The 24,361-nt window shown below is 55.9% G+C and overlaps 11 protein-coding genes and 1 non-coding gene across 12 annotated transcripts; 4 read left to right on the forward strand and 8 right to left on the reverse strand.

Annotated features, from left to right (window-relative positions):
- Positions 1-161: 161 nt before the first annotated feature.
- Positions 162-1,892, reverse strand: BBK36DRAFT_1155869 (phospholipase D/nuclease; the record flags this gene model as incomplete). The annotated part of the gene is made up of 3 exons (XM_024893874.1): positions 162-1,128; positions 1,190-1,542; positions 1,623-1,892. 3 exons carry the CDS (start codon positions 1,890-1,892, stop codon positions 162-164), a joined length of 1,590 nt encoding a protein of 529 aa, XP_024752603.1.
- A 254-nt stretch (positions 1,893-2,146) lies between these two features.
- Positions 2,147-2,865, forward strand: BBK36DRAFT_1155870 (NDUFA12-domain-containing protein; the record flags this gene model as incomplete). The annotated part of the gene is made up of 5 exons (XM_024893875.1): positions 2,147-2,197; positions 2,275-2,295; positions 2,371-2,377; positions 2,436-2,715; positions 2,814-2,865. The coding sequence occupies 5 exons, from the start codon at positions 2,147-2,149 to the stop codon at positions 2,863-2,865; spliced, it is 411 nt and encodes a 136-aa protein (XP_024752604.1).
- A 292-nt stretch (positions 2,866-3,157) lies between these two features.
- Positions 3,158-6,805, reverse strand: BBK36DRAFT_1155871 (PNTB-domain-containing protein; the record flags this gene model as incomplete). The annotated part of the gene is made up of 6 exons (XM_024893876.1): positions 3,158-3,195; positions 3,259-3,333; positions 3,393-4,766; positions 4,819-5,421; positions 5,489-6,628; positions 6,706-6,805. The coding sequence occupies 6 exons, from the start codon at positions 6,803-6,805 to the stop codon at positions 3,158-3,160; spliced, it is 3,330 nt and encodes a 1,109-aa protein (XP_024752605.1).
- Positions 6,806-8,185: 1,380 nt separating this feature from the next.
- Positions 8,186-8,763, reverse strand: BBK36DRAFT_1109864 (hypothetical protein; the record flags this gene model as incomplete). Its single annotated transcript, XM_024889522.1, has 2 exons — positions 8,186-8,439; positions 8,499-8,763. 2 exons carry the CDS (start codon positions 8,761-8,763, stop codon positions 8,186-8,188), a joined length of 519 nt encoding a protein of 172 aa, XP_024752606.1.
- Positions 8,764-9,687: 924 nt separating this feature from the next.
- On the forward strand, positions 9,688-10,719 carry BBK36DRAFT_1111202 (uroporphyrinogen synthase; the record flags this gene model as incomplete). Its single annotated transcript, XM_024889680.1, has 1 exon — positions 9,688-10,719. The coding sequence occupies one exon, from the start codon at positions 9,688-9,690 to the stop codon at positions 10,717-10,719; it is 1,032 nt and encodes a 343-aa protein (XP_024752607.1).
- Positions 10,720-11,289: 570 nt separating this feature from the next.
- Positions 11,290-11,952, reverse strand: BBK36DRAFT_1186674 (hypothetical protein; the record flags this gene model as incomplete). The annotated part of the gene is made up of 2 exons (XM_024896498.1): positions 11,290-11,687; positions 11,835-11,952. 2 exons carry the CDS (start codon positions 11,950-11,952, stop codon positions 11,290-11,292), a joined length of 516 nt encoding a protein of 171 aa, XP_024752608.1.
- Positions 11,953-12,684: 732 nt separating this feature from the next.
- Positions 12,685-12,772, reverse strand: BBK36DRAFT_t39. The gene has a single exon. It is a non-coding gene; the product is annotated as a tRNA-Tyr (tRNA).
- A 304-nt stretch (positions 12,773-13,076) lies between these two features.
- Positions 13,077-14,135, reverse strand: BBK36DRAFT_1110900 (hypothetical protein; the record flags this gene model as incomplete). Its single annotated transcript, XM_024889642.1, has 3 exons — positions 13,077-13,560; positions 13,654-13,762; positions 13,904-14,135. 3 exons carry the CDS (start codon positions 14,133-14,135, stop codon positions 13,077-13,079), a joined length of 825 nt encoding a protein of 274 aa, XP_024752609.1.
- Positions 14,136-14,884: 749 nt separating this feature from the next.
- BBK36DRAFT_1155876 (hypothetical protein) lies at positions 14,885-16,104 on the reverse strand (the record flags this gene model as incomplete). Its single annotated transcript, XM_024893877.1, has 2 exons — positions 14,885-15,954; positions 16,020-16,104. 2 exons carry the CDS (start codon positions 16,102-16,104, stop codon positions 14,885-14,887), a joined length of 1,155 nt encoding a protein of 384 aa, XP_024752610.1.
- A 2,223-nt stretch (positions 16,105-18,327) lies between these two features.
- BBK36DRAFT_1165573 (NAD(P)-binding protein) lies at positions 18,328-19,380 on the reverse strand (the record flags this gene model as incomplete). Its single annotated transcript, XM_024894796.1, has 2 exons — positions 18,328-18,881; positions 18,951-19,380. The coding sequence occupies 2 exons, from the start codon at positions 19,378-19,380 to the stop codon at positions 18,328-18,330; spliced, it is 984 nt and encodes a 327-aa protein (XP_024752611.1).
- Positions 19,381-20,084: 704 nt separating this feature from the next.
- Positions 20,085-20,531, forward strand: BBK36DRAFT_1110590 (hypothetical protein; the record flags this gene model as incomplete). Its single annotated transcript, XM_024889602.1, has 1 exon — positions 20,085-20,531. The coding sequence occupies one exon, from the start codon at positions 20,085-20,087 to the stop codon at positions 20,529-20,531; it is 447 nt and encodes a 148-aa protein (XP_024752612.1).
- A 1,872-nt stretch (positions 20,532-22,403) lies between these two features.
- BBK36DRAFT_1186679 (HET-domain-containing protein) lies at positions 22,404-24,095 on the forward strand (the record flags this gene model as incomplete). Its single annotated transcript, XM_024896499.1, has 1 exon — positions 22,404-24,095. The coding sequence occupies one exon, from the start codon at positions 22,404-22,406 to the stop codon at positions 24,093-24,095; it is 1,692 nt and encodes a 563-aa protein (XP_024752613.1).
- Positions 24,096-24,361: the final 266 nt, after the last annotated feature.

Here is a 24,361-nt window from a genome sequence, read left to right on the forward strand (position 1 = left end):
TAGTAGTGAATGCAATAAGCATATCATGACTTCTCATCGCCCAGTATGAGTTCACTTCATCCAGTCTATATAATCCATCCATGTCATCCCGTTTGGGTATCTCATATCTATATTCCCCCAAGCCCAAAACGAAAAACGCAATCCCTTATGTCTATTCCCAATCACAAAGCACCTCCCACAACTTTCACAATCCACATGGCGATCCGCACCTTGAGACTCACCCTCCTCTCATTCCTCGTAAAGTCATCCATCGTAACCTTGGCCGCATGATCCTGCAGCCAGCTCTGCTCCTCTCCCAGCCTCGCCTTGAGCGCTTCGTTCCGAGTCACAATCAAAGCTCCCGCCTCGAGGTCGAGCGAATAGCTCCTCTTTGTGTAATTGGAGCTGCCAATGATGCTCATGCATGGATTCGCCTCGCCGGGCATCGTTATCCACAGCCCCTTTGCGTGGTACGTCCACCCGCCAGGCTGGCCAGCCGTTCCAAAGCGCCACTCCTTCAAGGTAATATCCCCCTCACGACCGCGCTGCTGCACGGCATAGAGAAAGCGGCGCGCGAGAAGGACGTAGGCGTCCGGCAAAAGCCCCGAGACTCCCTTTGACTTGTAAAACCCATTGGCTTCCGGCGCCGCCGTGATGACGACGTTGTTGCTCGAAGCCGTTTCAAGAAGCAACTTCGTCAACGACGGCGCAGGGTTAAAGTACCCCGCGGTGAATGTCCACGATGACCCAGCGTATTCCGGCCGAGACAAACTCTCGAGAACGCGCGACAGCACGGGGAGCTCCGTTGATGTATCAGGGCGCATAACCTGGGACATCTGCGCGAGCATGTATACGCGGGTATCCTTAATGTCACTGTCTGGCTGCTTCTCGGGCGCAGCGATGAGGCCCTGGAGTGTAGATGTAGTGCTCTTGACAAAAGCCTGCGGCTTCTCGAGAGGCGATGGCGCAGAGTTTGTCGTCGGCCAGGAGAGTGTGTAGCCAGCAGCATCTTCTTTTGAAGGCTCAACGAGGAAGCTGAACGAGGCGACGCCATCGTAAATGCTCCGGAAGTAGTCCGTCACCTCCTTCGACGAAAAGAGGTGATAGCGATCCTGCCGATTCGTGAAGTAGTCTGACGACAAGTTGGCCCTTTACACAATAAAGTCAGCATCCATCACCCGCATCGACCTCATCCTCGGCAACAGCGTACCCAGACATGATTATCTCGTCATCCACCCCATACAGCTTCATATGCTGCAGCCCCCAACCCTCGTTAATCCTCTTTGGCACGTACTGCTTCCGCAGCCCCGTCAGATTCGGCGTGTGATACATGCGAATCTCCACCCGATCGGCCCCAAACTCATCTACCAGCGGCGCCAGCAGCGAAGCGCACGAAGCCTCCGGCGACTCTCGGGTCCCCCGCAGCGCATCCGTCAAGATGCTCGCCTTCAGCTCCGGGTTCTGCCTCAGGGCCTCCCGCAGCGTCTGGATGAGCTCCTCTTCCGACTTGCCAATGTACAGCGTCGACAGGAATATCCTCTTCTTAGCATGCCGTATCCGGTCCTACAATATTTCATTACCATCAGCCCCAGCCATTCTTCCTTCTGTAGAACCGCAACGTCGTCCTCGTCTCGTCTTCGCACCTTGAGCGTCTCGTAAAACTCGGCCGGCGTCTTCAAAATCCGGATCTGGTCGCCCCGGACGTCGAAGCTCGGCGCCATGCGATCCAGCTCGCTCACAATCGGCGCCAGCAGCCCCGGTGCCGCTCCGGCTCCCGCGCCGTGAGCCTGTGCCGCAGCAGCGCCGTGAGGCGTCGCATAGCTTCGGAGCTGGTATCGCGGGGGCGAGATGCTGGGTTTCGTCCGCAGAACTCGGGTCCTCGAGGCGCAACGGGCGCAGCTGCGCACGATCATTTTGCGCCTTTGGACGAAATCGCTGAAAGATGAAGAAATCGAAGAATTCAATCCGTAATTGGTGTCGAAAGCTGAAAGAAATCGAAAATCGTAGCTGCCGACAGCATTCGCATGTGGCGCCGGTGAACCGACAATTCAGCCGACCTTTTGCCGCCCGCGAATCTTCAACCGACCTCAACCATCGCCGGCTTCATCCCAAACGAACTCCAATCCAACGATTCAAGGCAGCAGAAAGCGCCCGTCCGCCCGCAACCATGTCGACCCTCACGAGGACTCTGGGCAATCTGCGCAAGATTGGCATCAAGGTACGCCTACCCATCATCACGGCCCCCTTCAATCGCTGTCCACAGCATTGCTAACTTTCCATTTTCCCTCACAACAGGAATACTTCCGCCAGATGCTGGTTCGTCCTCCAACCTCCCTCCCTATAACGACTCCCATCTAACGCACAGCGCTCTTTCGCGCGCTTCCACCCCAGTACATTGGTACGCCCCCTTCCATCCTCCATCCCTCAAGTCTTCCCCTAACCCGAGAGCAATACAGGCGACACCAAGCACGGCACTCTCATCGGCCAGGACCGCGCCGGCAACAAGTTCTACGAAAACACCGAGGAGCTGCCCCTCCGCACCCGCTGGGTCGACTACGCCAAGCACGACTACGACGCCGCCCAGATCGAGCCCGGCTGGCACGCCTGGATCAGCTACGCCGTCGACAAGCCGCCCACCGAGGACCCCCTCATCGCCACCGGCACGAGGCACTTTGAGCCCGCGCTGCCCAAGCCCAACTATACCATGACGAGGGGCGCCTTTAAGACGTACAACACGTGAGTGTGAAACTGCTGGATCTGATTGCCGTCGTGATAGGAGGCGTGGCTTCGGTATGATGCCTTGGGTGAATTGGAGTGCTGACACATGTTTGCAGAACGAAGCCCAAGATCAACGCCTGGGAGCCGGTGGCCAAGGATCGGGTATGAGTGGTTTTCTTTTCGAGATTTTCGCGGGAACGGCTGGTGTACATATTCAAATCGCGCAACAATCGCAAACAAATCAAACAATAGACACAGACACATACATTTCTACTGTGAGAACACGAAGCATGCCTCATTCGACATCAAGAAACGGTCAAGTCTTTCATAGAGCAAGGCGAGACTGTTAGGCAGACTCGAACCGTCTAACCCCATCTATTGCCGCGCAACCAATGATCGAATCAAGCAGAAATCCTACGCCCTGCAATACAATATTCGACAACCAGCCTCACATACCATCTTACGACTGCAACTTTCCTTCTACAGCTGACTTGATTGCTATTGACAGTGTTAGTGAATAGAAGAGACCTTGAGTGGGAAGAATCATCAGGAGATACATACCGTCACAAGAAACCTTTGCATCGCCAAACAACATCTTGGTGTTCGGCATGTAAAACATTGGGTTCGGCACATCAGCTGTTGGCCTTGTCAGTACCAGTTCAAAGAATGCCCATCGTTGGAGGCAATCGACTCACCATAACCACTCGCCAAGCTCCTCTTCATCACGACAACTTGCTTAGCTTTCCAGGCGTGCAAAACGGGCATTCCCTCAATCGAGCTGCCCTTTTCCATAGCAATCGGGTTGACCGTGTCATTGGCACCAATAACCAGTACCAAGTCAGTCTCCGGGAAGTCGTCATTGATCTCATCCATTTCCAGGACGATATCATACGGGACGCTCGCTTCCGCGAGTAGCACATTACACTGTCCTGGCATGCGCCCGGCAACGGGGTGGATGGCAAACCGGACGGTGATACCCTTGGACCGAAGCGATTGGACAATGCTCGAGAGTGCGTACTGCGCCTTTGCAACCGCCATTCCGTATCCAACAACGATGATGACGGACTCGGCATTGACCAGCTGATCTGCGACGTCCTCTACAGACGTTTCAGTTACCTGGCCTTCCGGCTTATACTCCAGTGCTTTCGACGGTGCCGCTAAGCCTCCGAATAGGACATTTGTCAGGGACCGATTCATGGCGACGCACATGATGTACGATAGAATGGAACCAGACACCCCTATCAGAGCCCCCACAGAGGTCAAGAGAGGGTTGTCCAGCATAAATCCTTCTGCCACCAAGGCGAAGCCGCTGTAGGCATTCAGCACGGTGATGACAACGGGCATATCAGCGCCCCCAATAGCGGCGGTCGTTGTATATCCCTTGATGAAGCTCAGCGCCGTGTTGGCTGCCAGCGCCCCGGCGGCAATCGCGGGAGCACCGGGAGCCATGGTAAGAAAAGCGCCGAAGGTTGCAGCATTGGTCGCCAACAAGCCAGAGTTGATGAGGTGTCGACCCGGGAGGATCTTTGGGCGAGAGCCCATGCGACCAGCCAGCTTGAGGAACGCAACAATAGATCCAGTAAAGGTGACACCGCCAATCAAAACACCAAGGTAAGCAGTCACCATGTGCAGTGTCGACAGATCGGAAACGTCAGCCATGACACTGCCGATGCTGGTCAACACGGCAGCCAGACCAACGACGGAGTGCAAGGCGGCGACAGTCTGGGGCAGATCAGTGGGCGTGATTCTTCTTCCAATAAGCATGCCTGCAATGGCTCCAAAAGCAGCAAGTCCAGTAAACTGCGTCAACACTTCCGGAGAGAATCCCACGGCAGCCAAACTAGCCAACACGCCGGAGCCGACACCGAGAATGCCGAGCATGTTGCCCATCCGAGCAGTCGCTTGAGAAGCCAAACCCGAAAGTGATCCGATACAGAGAACAGAGCTGATGAGATAACCAGCCTGTACGAGACCAGCGGCCCCGGTCGACGCCGCGGCAATGAAGCCTCCGCCGAACAGTGTAGCCGGAATCGCGTACAGCCAGGGGTATTCAGGAGGATCCGTGCTTCCTGTTCCGCGTTAGATCTCGACATAGAACGCAAGAGGCCAAGGACAGCTTACGCTTGAACATGTCGAGCATTCGTTTGGTGATGACGAAACCACCGCCGACATTGACAAAGGCCAGCAACACGCTCAGGGCTCCCAGAGTCTGGGGGATCGTTTCGGGCAAGTAGCCTCCACCAAGGATGAACAGGCCGCCGACACCGACCATGCCAGAAATCGCATTCGTGACGCTCATCAGGGGGGAGTGCAGCGCGGGCGCTACGCCCCAGACAACACGGTAACCGATCAGACTAGCGAGGGTGAATGTAAAGGCATTGGACATGAAGAGAGGTCCGGTAAACTTTCCAAGAGCCAGGGCTCCCGTCATGCCGGCAGTCACGGCAGCCACTTCTCGAGTCTTCTTCTGCCAGGGGGTGAGTTCTACGGGTTCAACTACGACTGCGGCGGCAGGCTTGGCCGGTGCTGGAGGAGGAGCCGGGCGAGGAGCAGGGGGGAGGATCTCTCCTTTCTGCATCACAATGGCGCCTCTGACAACCTCGTCAGACAAGTCAATTCCGAATTCCTTCTCTTTCGGGGCCATTGACAGCAAGAGCTTGGTGATGTTGTTCGAGTAGAGAGTAGACGATTGGGTGGGCAGACGAGATGGGAGGTCGGTATATCCTGCGGTCGTGTTAGCAGAAAACGGCATGTGAGGACAGGGGCTGTCTAAAAGGATGTTGCAGCTCACCAATGACTTTGACATCGTTGTAGGTAATCATCTCGCCGGCCTTGGTAGCCTCACAGTTGCCACCAGCCTCAGCAGCGAGATCTACAATGACGCTTCCGGGCTTCATCACCTGGAGCATGTCCAGCGTGATCAACTTGGGTGCGGGTCGCCCCGGGATCAGGGCCGTGGTGATGATGATGTCGACTTCCCTGGCTTGTTCTTTAAAGAGCCTCATTTCAGCCTCGATGAATTCCTTGCTCATCTCCTTGGCATAGCCTCCGGCGCCAGAGCCGTCCTCTTGCATGTCAACTTCGATGAATTCGGCACCCAGCGACTCGATTTGCTCTCTGACGGCTGGGCGAGTATCGAACCCGCGGACAATAGCTCCCATGCGACGAGCAGTTGCAATTGCGCTAAGACCGGCTACACCAGCTCCAATGACGAGGACTTTACACGGAGGAATTTTGCCGGCAGCCGTGACTTGGCCAGTGAGGAATCTACCAAAGACGTTGGATGCTTCCAGGACAGCCTTGTAACCAGCAATATTGGCCATGCTGCTGAGGGCGTCAAAGACCTGAGCACGAGAGATACGGGGGACCATTTCCATTGCAAAGTACGTCGCCTTCTTGGCAGCAATCTTGTTGATGAGATCCTTGTTTTGGCCGGCTTGGAGGAAGGAGATGATTGTTTGATCCTCCTTGATGGCACCAATCTCTGAGTCGGAGACACCGCGAACCTTGAGGACGATATCGGCAGCAGACCAGATGCCATTTGGGGAGTCGACGAGAGTGGCGCCAGCTTTTTCATATGCATCATCCAGGAAATCAGCCGAAGCACCAGCTCCACGCTCAACCAGAACCTTTGAGAATCCCTTCTTCAGGAGGAGGGCCACATTAGCCGGAGTCAATGCGACTCGGCGCTCTCCGGGGTACGTTTCTTTGGGCACGCCCACGGTGAGCTGGCTGTAGGGAGTCGTAGGTGGCACAGCAGCAGTCGCTTCCGTCGAATACGACTTGGGCAGTAGGACGTGAGCTCGTGTGACCGGGGCGTCATAGCGAACCAGCGCCAGAGACTTGGTGGCCGCAGCGGCGAGCGCCGTCTGCCGTGAAACGCCGGTAGAGGCGTGCCATTGACGGCGAAAGCTCAGCAACGGCTTGACATCTAGGACAAGTCAGTTTGTTGCCCATATCCAAGGCGAGGCTGTAATCCGGGCATGGAAGAAAAGGCACTCTTCTTACCATGGAATCGAATGCGGGATCGCATAAATTGCGAAGAAGAAGCGGCAGATGGCGACAAGTACAGCTCGGTAGCCAGGGGGCGAAGCACAGAGGACGCCATCACGAATCGACCCTCATCTGAGGCGATTTCCAGCCGTCACACGCGAGTTGTTTGGTCTTGAGGGGCTGGAAGAGCGCGGAATTAGCAATCAGACGCAATATTACTCTCCCGGAGAGCCAAAATCTGACCAGATTGATGACGATGCGGTTCACACGCCGTGACAATGCGAACAGCAGCTGACGAAGCCCATGCGCGCCGCGAGCAACAGCAACACAGAACAAGGCGAACTGATTCCGCAGACTCGGCAGCTATCACGACACAGCCAAAGGAGAGTTATAGGGAAGAAGAAGAAAAGAACGCAGAAAACCACAGCATCCGGAAGGAAAAAGGCCTGCGCATGAGGAGAAGTGGCCTCTTGGCTGGCAGACCGGGAAAAGTGCCAGAGTGCAGAAACCCCGCCCAGGCCGACTCCAAGTCGCACGACCGGTACGGTAGCAGCGGATAAATATCACCATCGACACTGGAAAGAAACATGTACGGATCATCTCAGCCTCGATGTATGTACACGCGCGATACGAGCGCCGCAGGCAGCTTTTCCCCGGCTGGCGATGTACCTCGTTCGATCTCGAGCTCGAGGGACCTTCTCTTTTCTGACGTTACCACTAACATCCATGCCATCATGTGCGGGGTTCCAGGGGGGCAGAGGCGATTCCCCGAGCCCTACAGGGGGGGCTACAGGGGCGTGAGGGGGAACGATTGGGGGGCTTAGGGGAGTTGGGGGTGGGTTGTCTGCCTGTGCTGTCACGGCCACTAAATCCCCCACTGCGGGGGACCATCGGCGCTAAAAGCTGGGGAACCTGTTCGAGCACAGGGTGAGTGCGTACATTGACATTCGCGCGAGCGGACGGGATGCATGATGCAGTGCAGCGACGTGAGGGTGTCGTGAAGGGGCATTTGAGTGGCTCTGGTGGGAGGCGCTCCGAGCCGCCGAGCGTACATACGAGCGTAATTCCATGCAGGCGGGAGGCTGAGAGGAAGACCGGGGAGATAAAGGTATGGAATTGAAGACGCATACATGTAGGTGAAGATCACGCGGGGGTGCAGACTGCATGTGTCTGCTGAGTGCTTCAAGAAGCTCGCATGTAGGCAAAGTCTTTGAGGTGAATTGATGAGTTTGAATTAGGGCCAGCTTGAGCAGATTATTAAATTATCCAATTACGACTAACGGATCAATACATGCAACGCCTATCCCAACACACAGTAAAACCACACCATCTCACTCGCACTCATCCAAAGCCCCCGTACTTGCACAGGCCGTCTACACGGAAGCACGTTCACGTAGCATATGAGCATCATTCTGTGACGGCACAAGCAAACATTCAACCCATTACCTCCAAACCCGACAGTATCAAACATGGCAAGCATTGGCTCACTTTCCCCTCACCACAGCTGCATCTGGCAGTTGCCGGCGTGGCACGGAGTCTCACAGCGGCCCCGGAAGTCGGGCCCGATGTTGAGACACTTGTCGCACCCGCACACAAGATCCAGGTTCGTGCCGACCTTTTGGTCCGGGTCGTCGCAGAGGCAAATGTACAGCGCCGACGAGATGTTGGTGGCCGGCACGTTCTTGTCGCAGCTGGCGTTGGGCGTGTTGCAGTACGCCTCGGACAGCTGTTTCTGCGACCACGGCTTTTCTGTAGGAGATAAAAATCAGTGCGAATCCCAAGATGCGGATTCTGTAAGAGGCACGTACTCATGCCCATCAGCACGGATGCGCAATAGGTGTAGCCGCATTCGCAAATGGCTCCATCTGGCACGGGCGGTGCTCTGGTAGGATCTGAAGGCGGAGCGCCCTTGGAGGTGGAAGTCGACGTCGTTGTAGGCTCAAGGGTATGCTCGTCGTCGGGAGGAAAGTGAGAGGTCAGAGGTGGAGGAGGCACATCGGGAGTAGGAAGCTGGGGTCTGGGATTGGCAGCGGCCAGCCCAACCAGAGTGGCGAGGGTGAGGGACAGTTTCATCATGAACGTGGCAGGGGCTTTGATGACGCGATGATAAATGGTCTGATCCGGTGTTGAAGCAGTGATGTTGACGGGTGAGTCGAGAGCTGATGGTGAAAGTCGGTTTGCCATCCATCCTTTTATAACCCAGTTATACCACAACCTGTATCTCAAATGTTTTCATGAAAAGATAGGACGAAGATCTCAACAGGTAATACCAGGGTCTCGAGATCGGAGAGACACTGACTTTCTGTCTCGAGGAGAAGTCATGATCGTGACGCCAACTCGGCTCGACTCTCTTCTCCTTTCTGCTTTCGTCCTATCACTGGCCACAACAAGTCATCAATCCGACACAAACATCAAATATCACATAACAGAGTTTTGTTCGACTGTGAAATCCACAGTTGACGGGTGGTCGGCTATAGCTGGAGAGTAATATGTCGTCTGATATTGTCTGATGGCTATATATAGCTTCATCTTTGCGGATTATCGGCTGTTGAGAAACATTGCACAAATCTTGTGATATAAACAAAGCAACAGAAGGTGACGTATGAAAAGGCATGGAGTGGCTTGAATGCCTACAGTCTCCTCGATCTATAAGGTAGGTACTTACAGCCAGCACAGAGTACATGTAGATGCTTCATGCTCACCGTCGCCAGCCATCAAGGTGTCTCGTCTATTCCGACAACCTACCCTGCAAGCCACAGTATCTCTGCCGTAATTCAAACTGTACGCCACGCACTCAAGCAGGCCTGCACAGTGTCAATGCCCCGCTAAACATACAAAACTACCTACCCCTCCATCGGAATTCGGAACTTTTCCCGCCCAGTTGCGAACCACCAAGAACTCCAAGAAAATTCCGATCCATCTTTAACCACTACTTCACTCGCTCTGCCATAAACCCACCTCACACACATACTCTCACACATACACACACACACAGCCATGGCCGAAGAGCAAACACCAGCCCTCGCACAGGGCTCCGCCTCCACCATCAGGGTCGGCACGCGCAACTCGCCTCTGGCCCTGGCCCAGGCGGACATCGTCGTCGCCGCGCTGCAGGCCGTGCTGCCGACGCACTCGTTCCCCATCCACGGCATGACCACGACCGGCGACCGCGACCAGAGCACGGCGCTGTACAACTTTGGCGGCAAGGGCCTGTGGACGACGCAGCTCGAGGACCGGCTCGCGGCGGACGAGCTCGACATCATCGTCCACTCGCTAAAGGACATGCCCACGACGCTGCCCGACGGCCTGGTCCTCGGCTGCGTCACGCGGCGCGAGGACCCGCGCGACACCCTCGTGCTCAAGAGATCCCTCGCCGAGCAGCACGGGTGGAAGACGCTCGCCGACCTGCCCGCGGGCAGCGTCATCGGCACCAGCAGCGTGCGCAGGATCGCCCAGCTGGCGAGGCGGTACCCGGCCCTGCGCTTCAAGGACCACCGCGGCAACATCCAGACCCGCCTCAAGAAGCTCGACGACGACCCGGAGCTGACGGGCATCATCCTCGCCGCGGCCGGCCTGCAGCGCATGGGGCTCGACGCCCATATCTCGCAGTTCCTCGAGTCGGACAACGGCGGCATCCTGCACGCCGTGGGACAGGGCGCGCTGGGCATCGAGTGCCGGGCCGGCGACGACAAGGTGCTGGCCGCGCTGCGCATGATTGAGGACAAGGAGGCCGGGCTGGCGACCGCGGTGGAGAGGAGCCTGATGCGGGCGCTCGAGGGCGGGTGCAGCGTCCCCATTGGCGTCGAGACCAAGTGGGTGGAGCCGGGCCAGCTGAGGCTGCGGGCGACGGTCGTGTCAGTGCAGGGCACAGAGGGCGTCGACGGCGAGGCCATTGAGCCCATTGGCACGCCGGAGCAGGCCGAGCAGTTTGGGAAGCGCATGGCAGCCGATCTGGTCAGCCGGGGCGCAAACAAGATCCTGGACGACATCAACAAGAACAAGCCTGCGCCACCACCGCCGGCGAAATGAACGTGAAACGAACATGACCCAACGGAATGACATGACATGACATGACGCTACGCTGTACAACACGCAACAATCTCTGGGAGAAAAGAAAAGAAAAAGGGGACACCGGAGGAGAAAGGGAGCAGCTGCCATCATCATAGCTCTTTGATATTTGAACGCCGCTGATAAACCGGCCTAGCAAACCCGCATGTATACCCTCATCTGATCTGATGTTAAACGAAATATGAGCCCACCCACTGTGTGATATGATTTTGGTACACCATGACTGAAATGTGTCCGGCTGCCAAAGGACTCCATTCACACTCGTCCTCTGTGTCAGGTTGAACTGCTTCCCACGCCATGCAAAGCTCCCCTGTCCCTTGCCTCCGCAACGAAGAAGAAAATGCCCTTTTTGTCGGATTTTCATTACCAACTCCATCCTCCCTCCCCCACATATCAGCCCATCTTTTCAACGATGAACTTCGTCTAATCGTTTACCCGCTCACTGCGAATCCCCTCTTCCCCTCTCACTTCCAGCTCTCAGTCGTCCGCCGCCCGTCGCACAAAGGAATCGTTTGCCAAATTGCCAAAAATCTACTCAGCAACAAACTCCTTGTACGCAGCCGCATCCATCAGCTCGTCGAACTGCTTGGCCCCCTCCTCGTCCACCTCGACCTTGACGATCCAGCCGCCGCCCGCGCTGTCGTCCTCGGGCACCTGGTTGATGGTCGCCGGCTTCTCCTCCAGCAGCGCGTTGGCGTGCGTCACGCGGCAGCGCACGGGGGCGTTGATGTCGCTCGCGCTCTTGACCGACTCAACGGCGCCGATGGAGTCGCCCTGCTCCGTCCACTCGCCGCCCGCGGGGGGCAGCTCGACGTAGACGACGTCGCCCAGCTGCTCGGCCGCGTACTCGGAGATGCCGATGACGCCCGTCTTGCGGTCGGCCGAGAGGTCGATCCATTCGTGGTCCTTGGTGTACTTGCGGGCGAGGCCTGTGAGGGGGGCATTTAGTTAGCTAAGTTCTTGATCTTTATACTGGATATGTAGCTGTGGCTTGTGGCGTGTTTCATGGAAAGCAGCCAGAGAGGAAATCGAGATGAAGGTAGACGGAGAGCAGTGGCATAGAGAGTTCAACATACTCATGCGAGAGCTGGAGAAGCTCCTCAAAGGCGCCATCCGCACCACCGGAGCAGCCCTCGGCGCAAAGCGCATGGCCACAGGCCGGACAGCGCGCAGCGAGCAAGCAATTGAGGCCATTGTGACTTATGAATGGTCGGTTCTTCAACGAGTAGAAGAGAAGGGCAAAGGACAAGGAAAGTCGGTAAACGAAGTAAGGCGGAGGAGTGACAAAGGGAAGAGAGGTAGAAAAAACTTGTATGACGCCCGCCTTCCGAGCTTTTCCTGGCTCGTCCTTATCGGAAGTGGAAGAGAGGCGCTAAAACGTAAACCGGTGCTTTCCCTCCACCGAGCCCAGGCCAATAAGCTGGGGAAGAAGCCAGTAACGGCCGCGGGTGCTTAGTCACGGTATTTGGATCTACAAGGTGGAAAAGACCCGATACAAGGCGTCGACCTGGAGTTTACTGCTATGATTGTCTCAAGGGCAACTTTCTTCAAATAGTAACTGACTGAAACGATTCAGACATGCGTTTGTGAAACAATAATGAAGATAACCTCCATGGCACTGAAGCAATTGGTATTATTTACTGTTATCGTGGTCACTCTTGCGCTCCGAGCCTTCGGAGTGAAATGGCTGTTGAAGTGGGTTTGACTGTAGCTTACGTGGAGAATGGCATGACACGACAAGCCAAGGGTAGAAAGGGAACCCTTCGATAAGGAAGACATAAGGAAACAAACGAAGAGGCTCTGGGTTAAAAAATGAAGAAGATTTGGACAAGGAAGAGAGCGGAACTGGGCTGGGTTTTGCGCCAATTGTTGAAGAGGCGTTTTTTTTGTTAGAAAAAAAAAAAAAGAAAAGCAAAAAATGAAGTTTCTCCGGGGACGGAGTCGAACCGCCGACATTCTGATGAGATGTTATCCATTACAGTCAGACGCCATAAACCAACTAGACCACCCAGAGTTGTTACAAGCTGATTGGTTATGAGAGCAGGGTATTTCATTTATTAAGGTAACAACTACGGTAGGACGCAAACCCGAATTGATGCTGTTCACTGCTTGTTGAATTGAATTGCCTGCTGGTTTGTTGGGCTCAATGCTGACCATGATGCTGATGCTGAGATAGAATGAGAACGGATGTATCCGTGGTTTGATGACGCGACATAAGAGTATGGGAAATACAAGGAACAGACAGAACTGAAACGTTCGAAAAGAGATGCCGACGAAGATGTAGCTCGAATCCATCATCCTCCTCCTTCTCGCCCCCATCACAGCGCAGTCCTCACCACTTTTCCCATATCGCCCGCCTCCACCCGGTCAACCCTCGCCCTGACCTTTCTCCAAATCGCCTCCGACACCTCCTCCACCGTCCTGCCCGCGTCCACCACCACAATGTCCTCCTCGTCCTGCCTCCACGCCGCGCCCTCGATGCCGCCCAGCTGCTGCAGCAGGTCCTGCCCCTTGATGTCCTTGCCGCCCATGCTCAGCGCCCAGAACAGCTCCCGCACCGTCCGCTGCAGCTCCTCCTTCTCGTACTTCTCGCTGCCCCAGCCGCCCCGCGCCCGCGCCGCCTCCTCGTCCAGGTCCAGGAACAGCACCACGTCCGGCCGCGGCAGGCCCGTGTCCGGGGCGCGCGCCCACGCCAGCGGCAGGTGCGGGTTCTTCTTCGCGGCGGAGTAGACGATGCCCGAGTGGTAGAAGCGGTCCGACACGACGGTGATGCCGGCGTCGAGGTAGGCTCTGATTTGGTTGCTGGATGCATATTTGCCTCAGTGAGCGGATTTGCCCCCTTCTCTTGGTGTATAAGCTGGAGGGGGGAGAGTGATGAGACAGAGAGAGACTTACGCGGCTTCCCAGCGGTTGGCACTGAAGAGGAGGTGAATGGCATGGTCATTCAAGTCGACATGGTTTTTAAGATAGCCATCAATCATCTGCCCAATCGGTGTCGTTCTGTCTGCAAACAAGTCTCGTCAATACCAATCTGTATCATGCCATGCTCTGCTATACTGAACCAAGCCTCAGTTAAGCGTAGCATTGGAGGCATTGAATCTCAAGTCACAGATAGAAGAGTAAGGGGAAAAGGGGGAAAGCCCACCAGGAAATCGCATCACCTTCACCGGTCTTCCCTCCTCCACAAACCGCTGCTCCAGCAGCTTCACCTGCGTAGTCTTGCCGCTCCGGTCCAGGCCCTCGAGCACGATGAAGGCGCCCCTCTTCTTGTTCTCGGTGCCGTCATCCGCTGCAGTTGCCGTTGCCGCTGCGGCTGCCGGCTGCGGAGACGAGGTGCCGGCGACGGCTGCAGCTGCGAGGTCGTGGATGGAGGACATGATGCGCGTTGTCCCTCTTTATTGCTTTGGCTTGTGATGATGGAGGAGATCAATCAATCGGTGAATACTGTGTCAATGTGCATCAATGAGCGATAAATAACGCCGAGAATCAATGGAGGACGGCAAGGCTCGAGGTCTATGGGGAGACGAGGAGACAGGCCCAGCTTGTGTGTGATGCATGCATGAGCTTTCATCATGGCATGATAAGATTGGCCGCCCGCACTGTGACGCCCTGTGGCTGAAACCCGCGTGGCTGCGATCTGCACAGTGCTCCAGATACTGTCATACTGCGTCCCTGCTCTGGTTGGGCTCTCCAGGGATCTCCCAGTTGGGCGCAGATACCGACTATCACGAGTCATATTCAAGGCCAGAAATATGAGAGCATTCAAACAATACCATTAACTGTGCACGATACTCTTGTACTTGAAAAGGCTCTACACGACAAAGTACAGCCGCAGACCGGCGCATCAAGCAACAACTCCTGGTATACCCATTCCCTACAATGTACCCAACCCGGAAACGCCGCCCCAGCCCCGGGAAAGCAAATCTGATGCGCCCGATCACGACTTTTGAAGAAAAGAAAACGAACAAGAGAGATGAAGCAAGGTAACGAGACAAGAAATCACAAACAGGCCGGCCAAAAGAACAAGACTAAACAAGAACCCAAATTGCACAACGCTCGCTCCTCACCGGACATTCAAACCGTACACTCTATACTCCGTTCGCCAACGCAATCCAATGGATGCTGGCTACGGGCTCCCAGGCGCGGACTCGGCTTCGTCCTTGGCGCTGCTGCTTTCCCAGAGTTCAAAGCTCTCGCCTGTACCTTCAATGGGCTGCAAAACGGCTGCCTTGGACGAAGTCTCGTCGCTTCTGGAAATGAGGGCATCAATGTCTTCGTGAATCTCCAGCTCTTCCTCTTCCGGCTCCTCTTCCGGCTCCTCTTCCGGCTCTTCGGGTATGCTTGAGACACTAGCGACGGGGGCCTCTGGCTCCTCATCCTCGTGGATCAGAATCACAGATGTCTCGTCGCAGCCCTCGGCGTAGAAGTCGGCTGCGTTCATCTCGCCCAGCGCAATTCGCTCCTTTTCAACAACCATCTCGTCGGCCTTGGCCTGAATGGTCCTTTGGGAGGAAGTCTGAGAGACGTCATCTGCGGGAGGAATGTTCTCCTTGTCGCGGCCCTCAGCACCATCTCGCTTTGCGCGCTGCTCAGTCTCCTCATCTGATGAGATGTCGAGTGTGCAGGTGCTGTGCTGAAGAAGGTTGGTCATCTCCTGCTCAGCGGTATCTTCGTGGATATCGAAGAACCAGCTGGCCTTGGATTCAGGCTCAAGCAGGCTGGGGACGACGGGCTTCTTGGTGGATGGCCGCGGAGTGTATCCCGCGATTGTGCCTTTCAGTGCTGCGTCGAGAGAGAAGGGCGCAGAGCCCTGGTGGAAAGAGGGAGGGTCCAGGCGAGTGGCGCGGCGCCGTCCCGACAGGATTCCCGAGCGCTTACCCCGAGTTGGCGAGCGGCCCGCGGGAGCTGCCGGGCACGACTTGGGAGTGTTTTCGACACTAGCCTTGCTCAAGCTCGACTTGGCATTCAAGATACGCCGCGGCGTGGAGGCGGCCTTGCTTGGGCCGGGGAGAGGCCGCGCGCTGGCGGCAGGAGTGCTGAGCTTGGGAGTGAGGAAGAAGTTGACCGGCTTGGTGAGGCCGTCCTTGGCAGGGGTGGCTGAGCCGCCCTTGGAGCGTTTCGCAAAGAGCAGCGGATCGACATTCTCACAGTTATCGATCTCGAGAAACTCTGCCTTGCGCTTGGGAGAGACGGAGGCTGCGTCGAGTTAGTCTCATATTTTCGTTTGTGTGAACAGTACGTGAGACAGGATATAAACATACCGTTTTGTCTGTTTTTTAGGCTTGTCAAGGACTGAAGACGGGCTCCGTCCAGGGGAGCAAAGGGCTGGCGGGCGACGGTGGCCATGGCTGGCGACGGTGGAACAGTGAAAGAATTCAGTCGGCGATGCGATTTGACGTCGATGCGATGGGGATAGCAGAGATGCGACTGCGACGAGTTGCCGCAGTTCCGCCTTGGTTGAGCACTTGGTGTGGGAGAAGAAGAATAGAGATTTTTGGTGTGTGTGGTTGATACTGCGAGGCTGGCAGCTGGCACTTGGTTCACCGAGGACGAAGGGCAGCAAGGCGGTCAGGGACGTCAATTTCGACAAGGGCGCAAATTCAGCGGCAAATCTTTTGATTCTTTCTTTTTTTCTTCCTTTCCTGCTTCAGGGCCGGTCTGGCAGCAGTTGTCGAGGTTGAACCGCGGCCCCAGGACTAACGAACGTGGTGCGAGTGTACGAGAGAGAGAGAGAACGAGAAAGGATGGCAACAAACAAGAGATGAGGAGGGGAGGAAGAGCGCGAGGCCCAAGTGGGACAGAGGGAGTACTAATAAACACCGAGGAGGCGCGATGCGAATCTGATGCGAAAAGGACGGGAAAAAAGGGCGGTACGGGCGTTGAGGCGCCCGTGCCGGTGCGTCGGGCGTACCGGTTACTGCGAGCGCTACCGGGGCGGTACTTGGTGGTCTATCAAGTCTGTCTCGCAAAACAAGGCCAAAAGGGAGGGGGCTAGCGTGGCAGCCAGCAATGGTGGCGACGGTACTCGTCCAGGTCGCGGGTACAAGGCCGGCCGTGTGCAAATTGGCCAGCGGAAGTACCTCAGTCGCGACGCGCCTCAAGTCGCCGTTCGCTTACAACTCTAAATGGGCCGGCGAAGGGGATTCTGGACTTTGGGATGCTGGATGACGGGCTGGAGGTGGGGAGCGGATGGCTGAAGGGCTCCAGGGAGGGCCGAGGGGGGCAGCGCAGGAGAGTCGAGGACGAACTGGAGGGAGCTGCAGAAGGGGATTGACAGCAGGGAGCTGTGTAGAGGGGGGAGAGGGAATGAAGTGGCATGGTGAGGGCAGAGCATGAGACATCAGGATGCCTCAGATGGAGGTGGTCCGAGACAATAAAAGACAGCCGTCGAGACACTGGTAGCTCTTGCATGTACCGTCTCTTTACGCGTCTCCCGAGGCACGACGCGATTGGACGGCTGTAAGCCAATGGACGCGTGGGGATGCGTGAGGCCATGGATGCGCCTGTGATGCGTGACCGGGGCCGACCAGGGGAGAGGCCTGTAAGCTGCACGCTGCGCGGGAGACGCTTGATGGGGTGCATTGCATGGGGTGCGCCGGGGCGGACGCGAGGCGGACGCGACAGGTACAAGTGCGTGCATTTATTTGACTCAGTATAGTGTGTACGGGGTTGAAGGGCTTGATGATGCTGTCAAGGAGAGTAGAGCATGCTGATGTTGAAGAGCGATGCCGTTGATACGGTATGAGGTTCTTGATATCAATAACGATTGAAGCAGCTAGGTACGTATGGAAGCGATATCGATTAACTGAAGAAGCGAGCTGTTGCAGACTTTAGCAGCAGACGCAGCCATCTACAGGCAGCCCTCCCGCTAAACGCCACGCCTCAGCCACTGTAAAACAGCCCTAGATGACGTCGCGACCACTGTAAGTCCGCTGCACCTCAAGCACCGCCCAGGCACCTCAGACCAAGGCGGACCGGGGCCTTCGGCTTGCCCCGATCCCACTTGATGCATCGCCAATTAACGCGTCCAGCCGCAATCTTCAACCTCCACACCTGTATGTAGGTACTCGGCCCCGTCATCCAGCCATCATGAAAAACCTGGCTTTCACTTCTTCTTCACCAAAAGGACATCCCAGTCGCACCAGGCAGATGCATCTGCGCCATCGTCGATCGCCATTGGCTGCACGCCACTCGCTTCTCCCGCCCAGGTCTAATCCCTCCTCGTCCTGCCTCGTCTGTCTTACCAGGACTATTGATTTTGCCTGCATTGCTGCAGCCCAGCTCGGGAGCCATGTCTCATCCAATGGCGGCGGGAAGGGAAAGGGAAGCACGACGACTGCAATTCTACCCTCGTTTCAGTTTCAGCTGCATCTAATCGAACCGAATCTATCCCTCGATCCCAGCAATTCTGACCACGAAGCTGTCTCGTCCATGAACCATGCATACCCTTTCGACTCTCCCCCCTCAGACCTCAGACAGCGACCACTACTACTACCATGAATGCAGATCGACTAGATGCCAGACATCCAACAGAGTATGTACATGCAGAGCACAGCAGATGACAGGCACTTAGTTGCCCTTTTGTAAAGCGAGCTGCTGGTCGATTAAGTCTCTCAGCGTCTCTGCCAGCGGCCGCCACTTCATCCCGAGCACGTCGTTGTCCACCCTGAAGGGAACCGGCCCGTCCTCCACCAACTTCGTCTCCAGCTGTGGGTATTCTTTTCTCACCCACGCCGCCATGTCCTTCCATGTCGTCGGCGCGCCTGCGGCAACCAGCTCGTAGCCGTCGGGCAGGTTCTCCTTGGCGGCCTTGATACACAGCTCGGCCACGTCGCGCACGTCGACAATGACAGGCGGGAAAGTGGGCGCCGGCAGCTGGAGCGACTGCCAGAACCAGGCGTTGATGCCGTCAATGTCGTCGGCCGTCTTGCGGATCAGGCTAGGGCCCAGCACAAAGCCCGGGTGGATCGTGACCAGCTTGAAAGCCGGCTTGTGCTCCTTGATCCAGTCCAGCGCCGCCTGATGGGCCAGAATCTTGGAGGCCACGTACATGACGTTGCTGTGACCCGTGTTGTTGGGGAACAGCGCTTCAAGGTCGAGTTCTTGTCTTTTGCCGGTATTTGCTGCCGCGGCGTCAGTATAAGCCTGGAGCTACCATTTCATTGCGTGAAGGCATCATGTGAACAACCCACCAGGGACATACTGGTCCGTGTTCATAACCAAGTCGACGGGACCAATGGCCAGCATCGATGACATGACCACCACTTTGGTGACGCTGGACACCTTCTGGGCGGACTCCAGGATGGACAGCGTGCCCCTGACAGCCGGATCGAGGTAGTCTTTGTGAAGGTCGGTCCCCTTTCCGGGCATTGGCGATGCGATGTGTAAAATTATGTCAACCTTGTCCAGAGCATCGTCGAATGCGTGGGGCTTGGAGATGTCGGACACGACAACGAACTGAAGCCTATCGGCGTCGTTGCGGAAAACATCCTTGAGCTTCTCGATCTGCTCTGCCCTTCGCACGCTCAATCGCAGATTGTACCCTTCGCCGAGGGCCGATGCGGCAACCTGGGCGCCGATGAAGCCCGTGGCTCCGGTGATGAAGGCGAGTTTCGAAGACATTTTCAAAATGGGCTCTCGGTCTATTGATTCTATCTTTCCCTCTTCTGCTATGCTGGTCGGAACGGTTGCTTCTTTCAACCGAACGCTGCCATCACCGCCTACATATAATGCTACATCTCGTCTTCCGAGGCTGCTGTTGAGTAACCAGATTGTGGAGAGCATTACCAATTTCCTGCATCGACTTGGTTGATTAATGATCGTAGCCACTGCCAGCGTTGAAGCCGGGTGCGCGCAACGAATCAGTCAACGACCTCTTATAGTTGATTATCTGCATCTTGAAGTCGAGAATCCGCGATTAGCTCATCGCCTCCGAAGCAGGGGACCGCTGCGCTGCTCCACGCAATCCGATTGTGCATCACCCAGGAGACCCGCATTTTGAGGCCTGGGGTGAGAGTGACCCCGGCGACATGATTCCAAACTGCTGCCGAGGGATTGCTACCTCGTAGGGACATGTTCGCATCCGTGGTCTCTGCCGTGATCTCTGGATCAAAGAGTAGCGAGGGTATCGCCTTGCCGGACACGATGCCGGCATTGATATCACCGGACCTCGTTTAACCTCTGGCTGGCCCTGACGCTTAAAGGGCGGCCAGAGTCCCGGAGAACGTCTCTATATACTCTTCCAATCCAAGTTCCTTCAAACCCACACCAATCGCGCCATCTATTGCAGACCAAAAGTTGACACTCCAACATCACCAACCGCCACCATGCCCCTCTGGCTCATCTACCACCCCCCAACCGCCTACACCGACCCCTCCGCCAAAGACGCCCTCGTCAAGACCATTACCTCCGTCTACACAACCTTTGGCCTGCCCGCCTTCTACGTCGTCGTCAACTTCATCCAGGTGCCCCTCGAGAACACCTACATCGGGGGCGTCACCCGCTCGGCCTCGGACCGGCCCTTTGTCCGCCTGGCGGCCGACCACATCGCGCACAACTTCCCCCGCGACGACGACAAGGCCATCCGCGCCGCGGGCAACACGTTCCGGGACGTGCTGGCGCCGCGGATGGCGGAGCTGGGGTACGACTGGGAGTTTCACATTGCCGAGACGGACAGGCGGCTGTGGAAGATTAACGGGCTGACGCCGCCCGAGAGGGAGACGGAGGGGGAGAGGTTGTGGATCGAGGTGAACAAGCCGGTGCCTTATGAGTGATTGGGGGGTGGTTGCTTGTGTAGCTGTGCGGGTGCTTCTTGTTTGATAGGTAGGCTGAAGTGGTGGTTGGTGGTCGTGTAAGTGAGGTCGGAAGCGGTGATGGCCTCGCAGATGGGACATTGTAACCCGATATGCCATGACGTGCTAGCACTAGATATTGCTCAGCAGAACTTGGTTGTTGCCATATATAGCATACACCCGATCCACGGCATCCAATGCGATCCAGTTCAAATCTATCTCTTCGTAAGAAGCACCTATAGGAAGCATAGAAAGCCATGCATAACGGCCCCCAAATCTCATCCATCCACAAATGCGCCTGGCCGTCCCAACGGGCCGCCCCATAGTGGCACACTCTTCAACCTCTCGTCAATCTGAAATTCAAGGAAAATCCACGATAATTCGCCCGACTCCAATCGCCAGCGCCTCATAAAGGCTGCCACACCTTTGGGTACATACGTGTACATCCATGGGCGGTAAGGAAGAGGGTGTCTTGACGGCGCATGCTAGTATTCGGGAGGGCGTGTTGATGGCTTGTTGTGGCGCTTTTGGTTAGCGGTAGAGGTTGATGTGGGCAATTCCTGATCGGGAAGGTTTCGGATTCAAGAACAGCTGAAAGAAGATGGGGGTCATGAATCGTTCGGAGTTGACAACTCTGCGCCGATGAGTATTATCGTCTTCTTTGGGGATTTTCTTTTTTTTGTAAGCTGTCGAGCAAGAAGGGCTTCCACTCTTTGTTAGAGTGCTTGTACGATGACGTGGGTTTAGTATCGAGGTATTAGAGGTCAGATAGGGTTGGACTCTACGCAGAGGGTTCCCCGTAACATACGACAGAATCATCAATCATGTAGTATTTCTGTAAGATGACTATTCCTTCCAAGTTGAGCGCGCAGTACTGTTTCTTCCTTTACGACAACTTCCTCCGCGAAGGTATTCTACTGTATGACTTTCCATCTACACCTCCATCTTCCTTGTTACTCTTCTTTTTCTCTCCAATACAAACAGCTTGAAGCTTTGGTCAAGCCAGACTTGACAAGGTCTGTTTGAACATGGCAAGCATGGAATAAGCTCATCAGCGCGAGGCGAGAATCCGCAGCCGATTATGTGATCTTCGATATGCTTTTTGCACCTTCATTCGCCAATCTTTCCCTTATAAGTCATTTTACAGAGCTTACAGCCCATATTTCATTCATTAGGCCAGCTACATGTAGATACATCGATTGTCAAATGTTGTCAAAATGAGAGGAGGAGGTAATGCTTTGGCATCATGTCGTTGCGCATAAGGTATCGAGCAAGTTAACCAAGCATCACCTCAATCAGGCCAAATCAACACTCACAACTCCGCCAAAAACAGCAAAAATGTATATATTTCGACCTGGTGTATTCCTCCATCACGTTCTCTCGCTTAGAATGCAGTGTAAAGAGATTTTGAGCCGCAAAATGTGGATTGCGGAACTCCGCCCACCAAGACTTCATCTCCCCAAACTCCGCCTAATCTTCACAAACACCAAAGTATTTCCCCCCCTATTGCTACCGGATGACTGTAATCCCCATCACCAGACCAAAACGAGGCCCACCGGTGTCAGGGAAAAAGCATGTTCATCATGCTTAGCGGCAAGCCTAAATTCGCTTCCGAGCGGTCAACGGTGTTCGCTCCCGAATGCGAAGCTCACCAACTTCCTCATTGCGGCTAATGACTGTGCTTATATCTTACATCGCGACTGAATCCTACAAGCATCAGACCATGATCCGCGTCTCAGCGGGGGTGTTCCAGGCACCAGGGCTCTATCGTTTTATTTACACCATCTCCTCCAAGTCCTCTCAAGTTTCTTTGACACCAAGGACCAAACTCTCAGAACCTTGAGTTTCAACACAATGACCTCCAAAGTCTCCTGGCACGACAAAATCCTCCCCCCAGTCAACTCCTCCAACTCAGAAATCCGTATCCTCCAAATCGCTCCCGGACCACCCTCCTCGCCCCTACAATGCAACTTCCGCGTAACCTCCCTCGACAACCAAGACACCCCCTACGAAGCCCTCTCCTACGCCTGGGGAAACGACGCCCCCGACTCCCATGAGAGCATCTTCTTTGGAGACACCCAAGTTGGCGTAACTCCCTCCCTGGCCAACGCCCTCCAAAGACTACGTCTCCCCAATGAGACGAGAAACATCTGGGCCGACGCCCTATGCATAAACCAGGCAGATGACGTCGAAAAATCCCTGCAAGTCTCCATGATGGGCCGCATCTACCGCCAGTGCACCCAAGGCGCCTTCTGGCTCGGCTCCCTCGAAAGCACCTCTCCCGCCGACGCCCAAGCAGCCCTCGACGTCCTCTCTTGGATCGCGGGTGAACAAGACCCTCCCACCTGGCTCGCCGACGAAGGCAAAAGACTCGCCGCCAGCGCAGCCCTAAAGACCCTCGTCAACGTATCCTGGTGGAGCCGCATCTGGACCGTCCAGGAAGCCATCCTGCCCCCCACGGCAACCGTATACTGGGGCCCCTGCGCTATCCCCTGGACGATCCTCGACAAGGCCTCCGAGAGCTTCTTCAACGGCTCCGCGCCGGCCATCCACGACGAGTTCTGGGACAACGGCTGCCTCCTCGACCTCCAGGCCGCCCTCCGCGGCCTCGGCGCTTCCCGCGGCGAGGAGCTCCTCCAGATGCTCTGGCGCTGGCGCTACCGCCGGGCCACGGACCCCCGCGACAAGGTCTACGGCCTGCTGGGCTTCCGCAGCGACATCGCCTTGCCCTCGGTCCGGAGGTGCGACTACACCGTCGACGTGCGCACGCTGTACCAGAACGTCACCGTCGACCTCATCAACATGAGCACGGATCTGCAGCCCCTGATTGGCCGCGGCGGCGAGGGCTCCGACATCCCCGGCCTCGCGTCGTGGGCCATCGACTGGAGCGGCGTCGAGGACCCGTCCCGACGCAGCAGAGCCAACTTTTGGGACCACCGTCACTGGTGGCACTTTGGCGGCTTCACAGCGGACCGCGGCATGTTTGGCGTTGGCGAGGGCCTCAGAGTCGAGGACAACGGCGACGCCCTTCGCATTTGCGGTCTCAAGCTTGGCCGCGTCGCCCTCGTAGATGAAGCAGCAGCCGACGATGTGCCAGAAAAGGGCCCAGTGGCATCACTTTTCCGCGCATATGGCAACCGATGGGGAAGGCTCCTGTCGAAATATCACACTATTTCCCCAGACGGCCTCTCCGACGGCGGAATGACAGCCTTCCTAGGCCTCATCACGGGAAGCTTGGCAGCAGACGAATCGGACGACGAGGACGACCTCAAATCATGGGTGACGCAAATGGTTCGACCACAGGCCATCTTCATCACTGACAACGGACAGATTGGCCTTGGACCGCCAAACGTCAGACCAGCACAGGAGCTGTGGATTATTGGCGGATGCAGAGTGCCAGTCATCTTGAATCCTCTGCCAAAGGCTTCTAATCAAGTGTCCGATCCGAGCTTGACGTTTCACAGCGAATGCTTCGTCTATGGTGTTATGCAAGGAGAGGCTGTAGAAGGTAGAGAAGATCAAGTGATTGACATTCTGCTTCGTTGATTACAAGAGACATGTGTTACCCTCATTCAAGCAATAAAGCAAATATTAATATAATGTAGCAATGCGTAAAGGAGAAAAGGAACAACCAATGAGGAGAGGGCAAGGACGCTTGATAGCTGCTCACCGAGCGATTCGGATACAGTCTGCGTGAGTTAAAGATAATTGTCATTAGACTATTCGTAGTTCTATTCGAGCCAAGTCAACAGCAGGATCATCGTGAGGTTGTGTCGGGGTTCATCCGTTGGTCATCAGCCTCCCTTTCTCCG

This window comes from Trichoderma citrinoviride (genome assembly GCF_003025115.1).
Source record: "Trichoderma citrinoviride strain TUCIM 6016 unplaced genomic scaffold BBK36scaffold_2, whole genome shotgun sequence".
Classification (NCBI taxonomy): domain Eukaryota; kingdom Fungi; phylum Ascomycota; class Sordariomycetes; order Hypocreales; family Hypocreaceae; genus Trichoderma; species Trichoderma citrinoviride.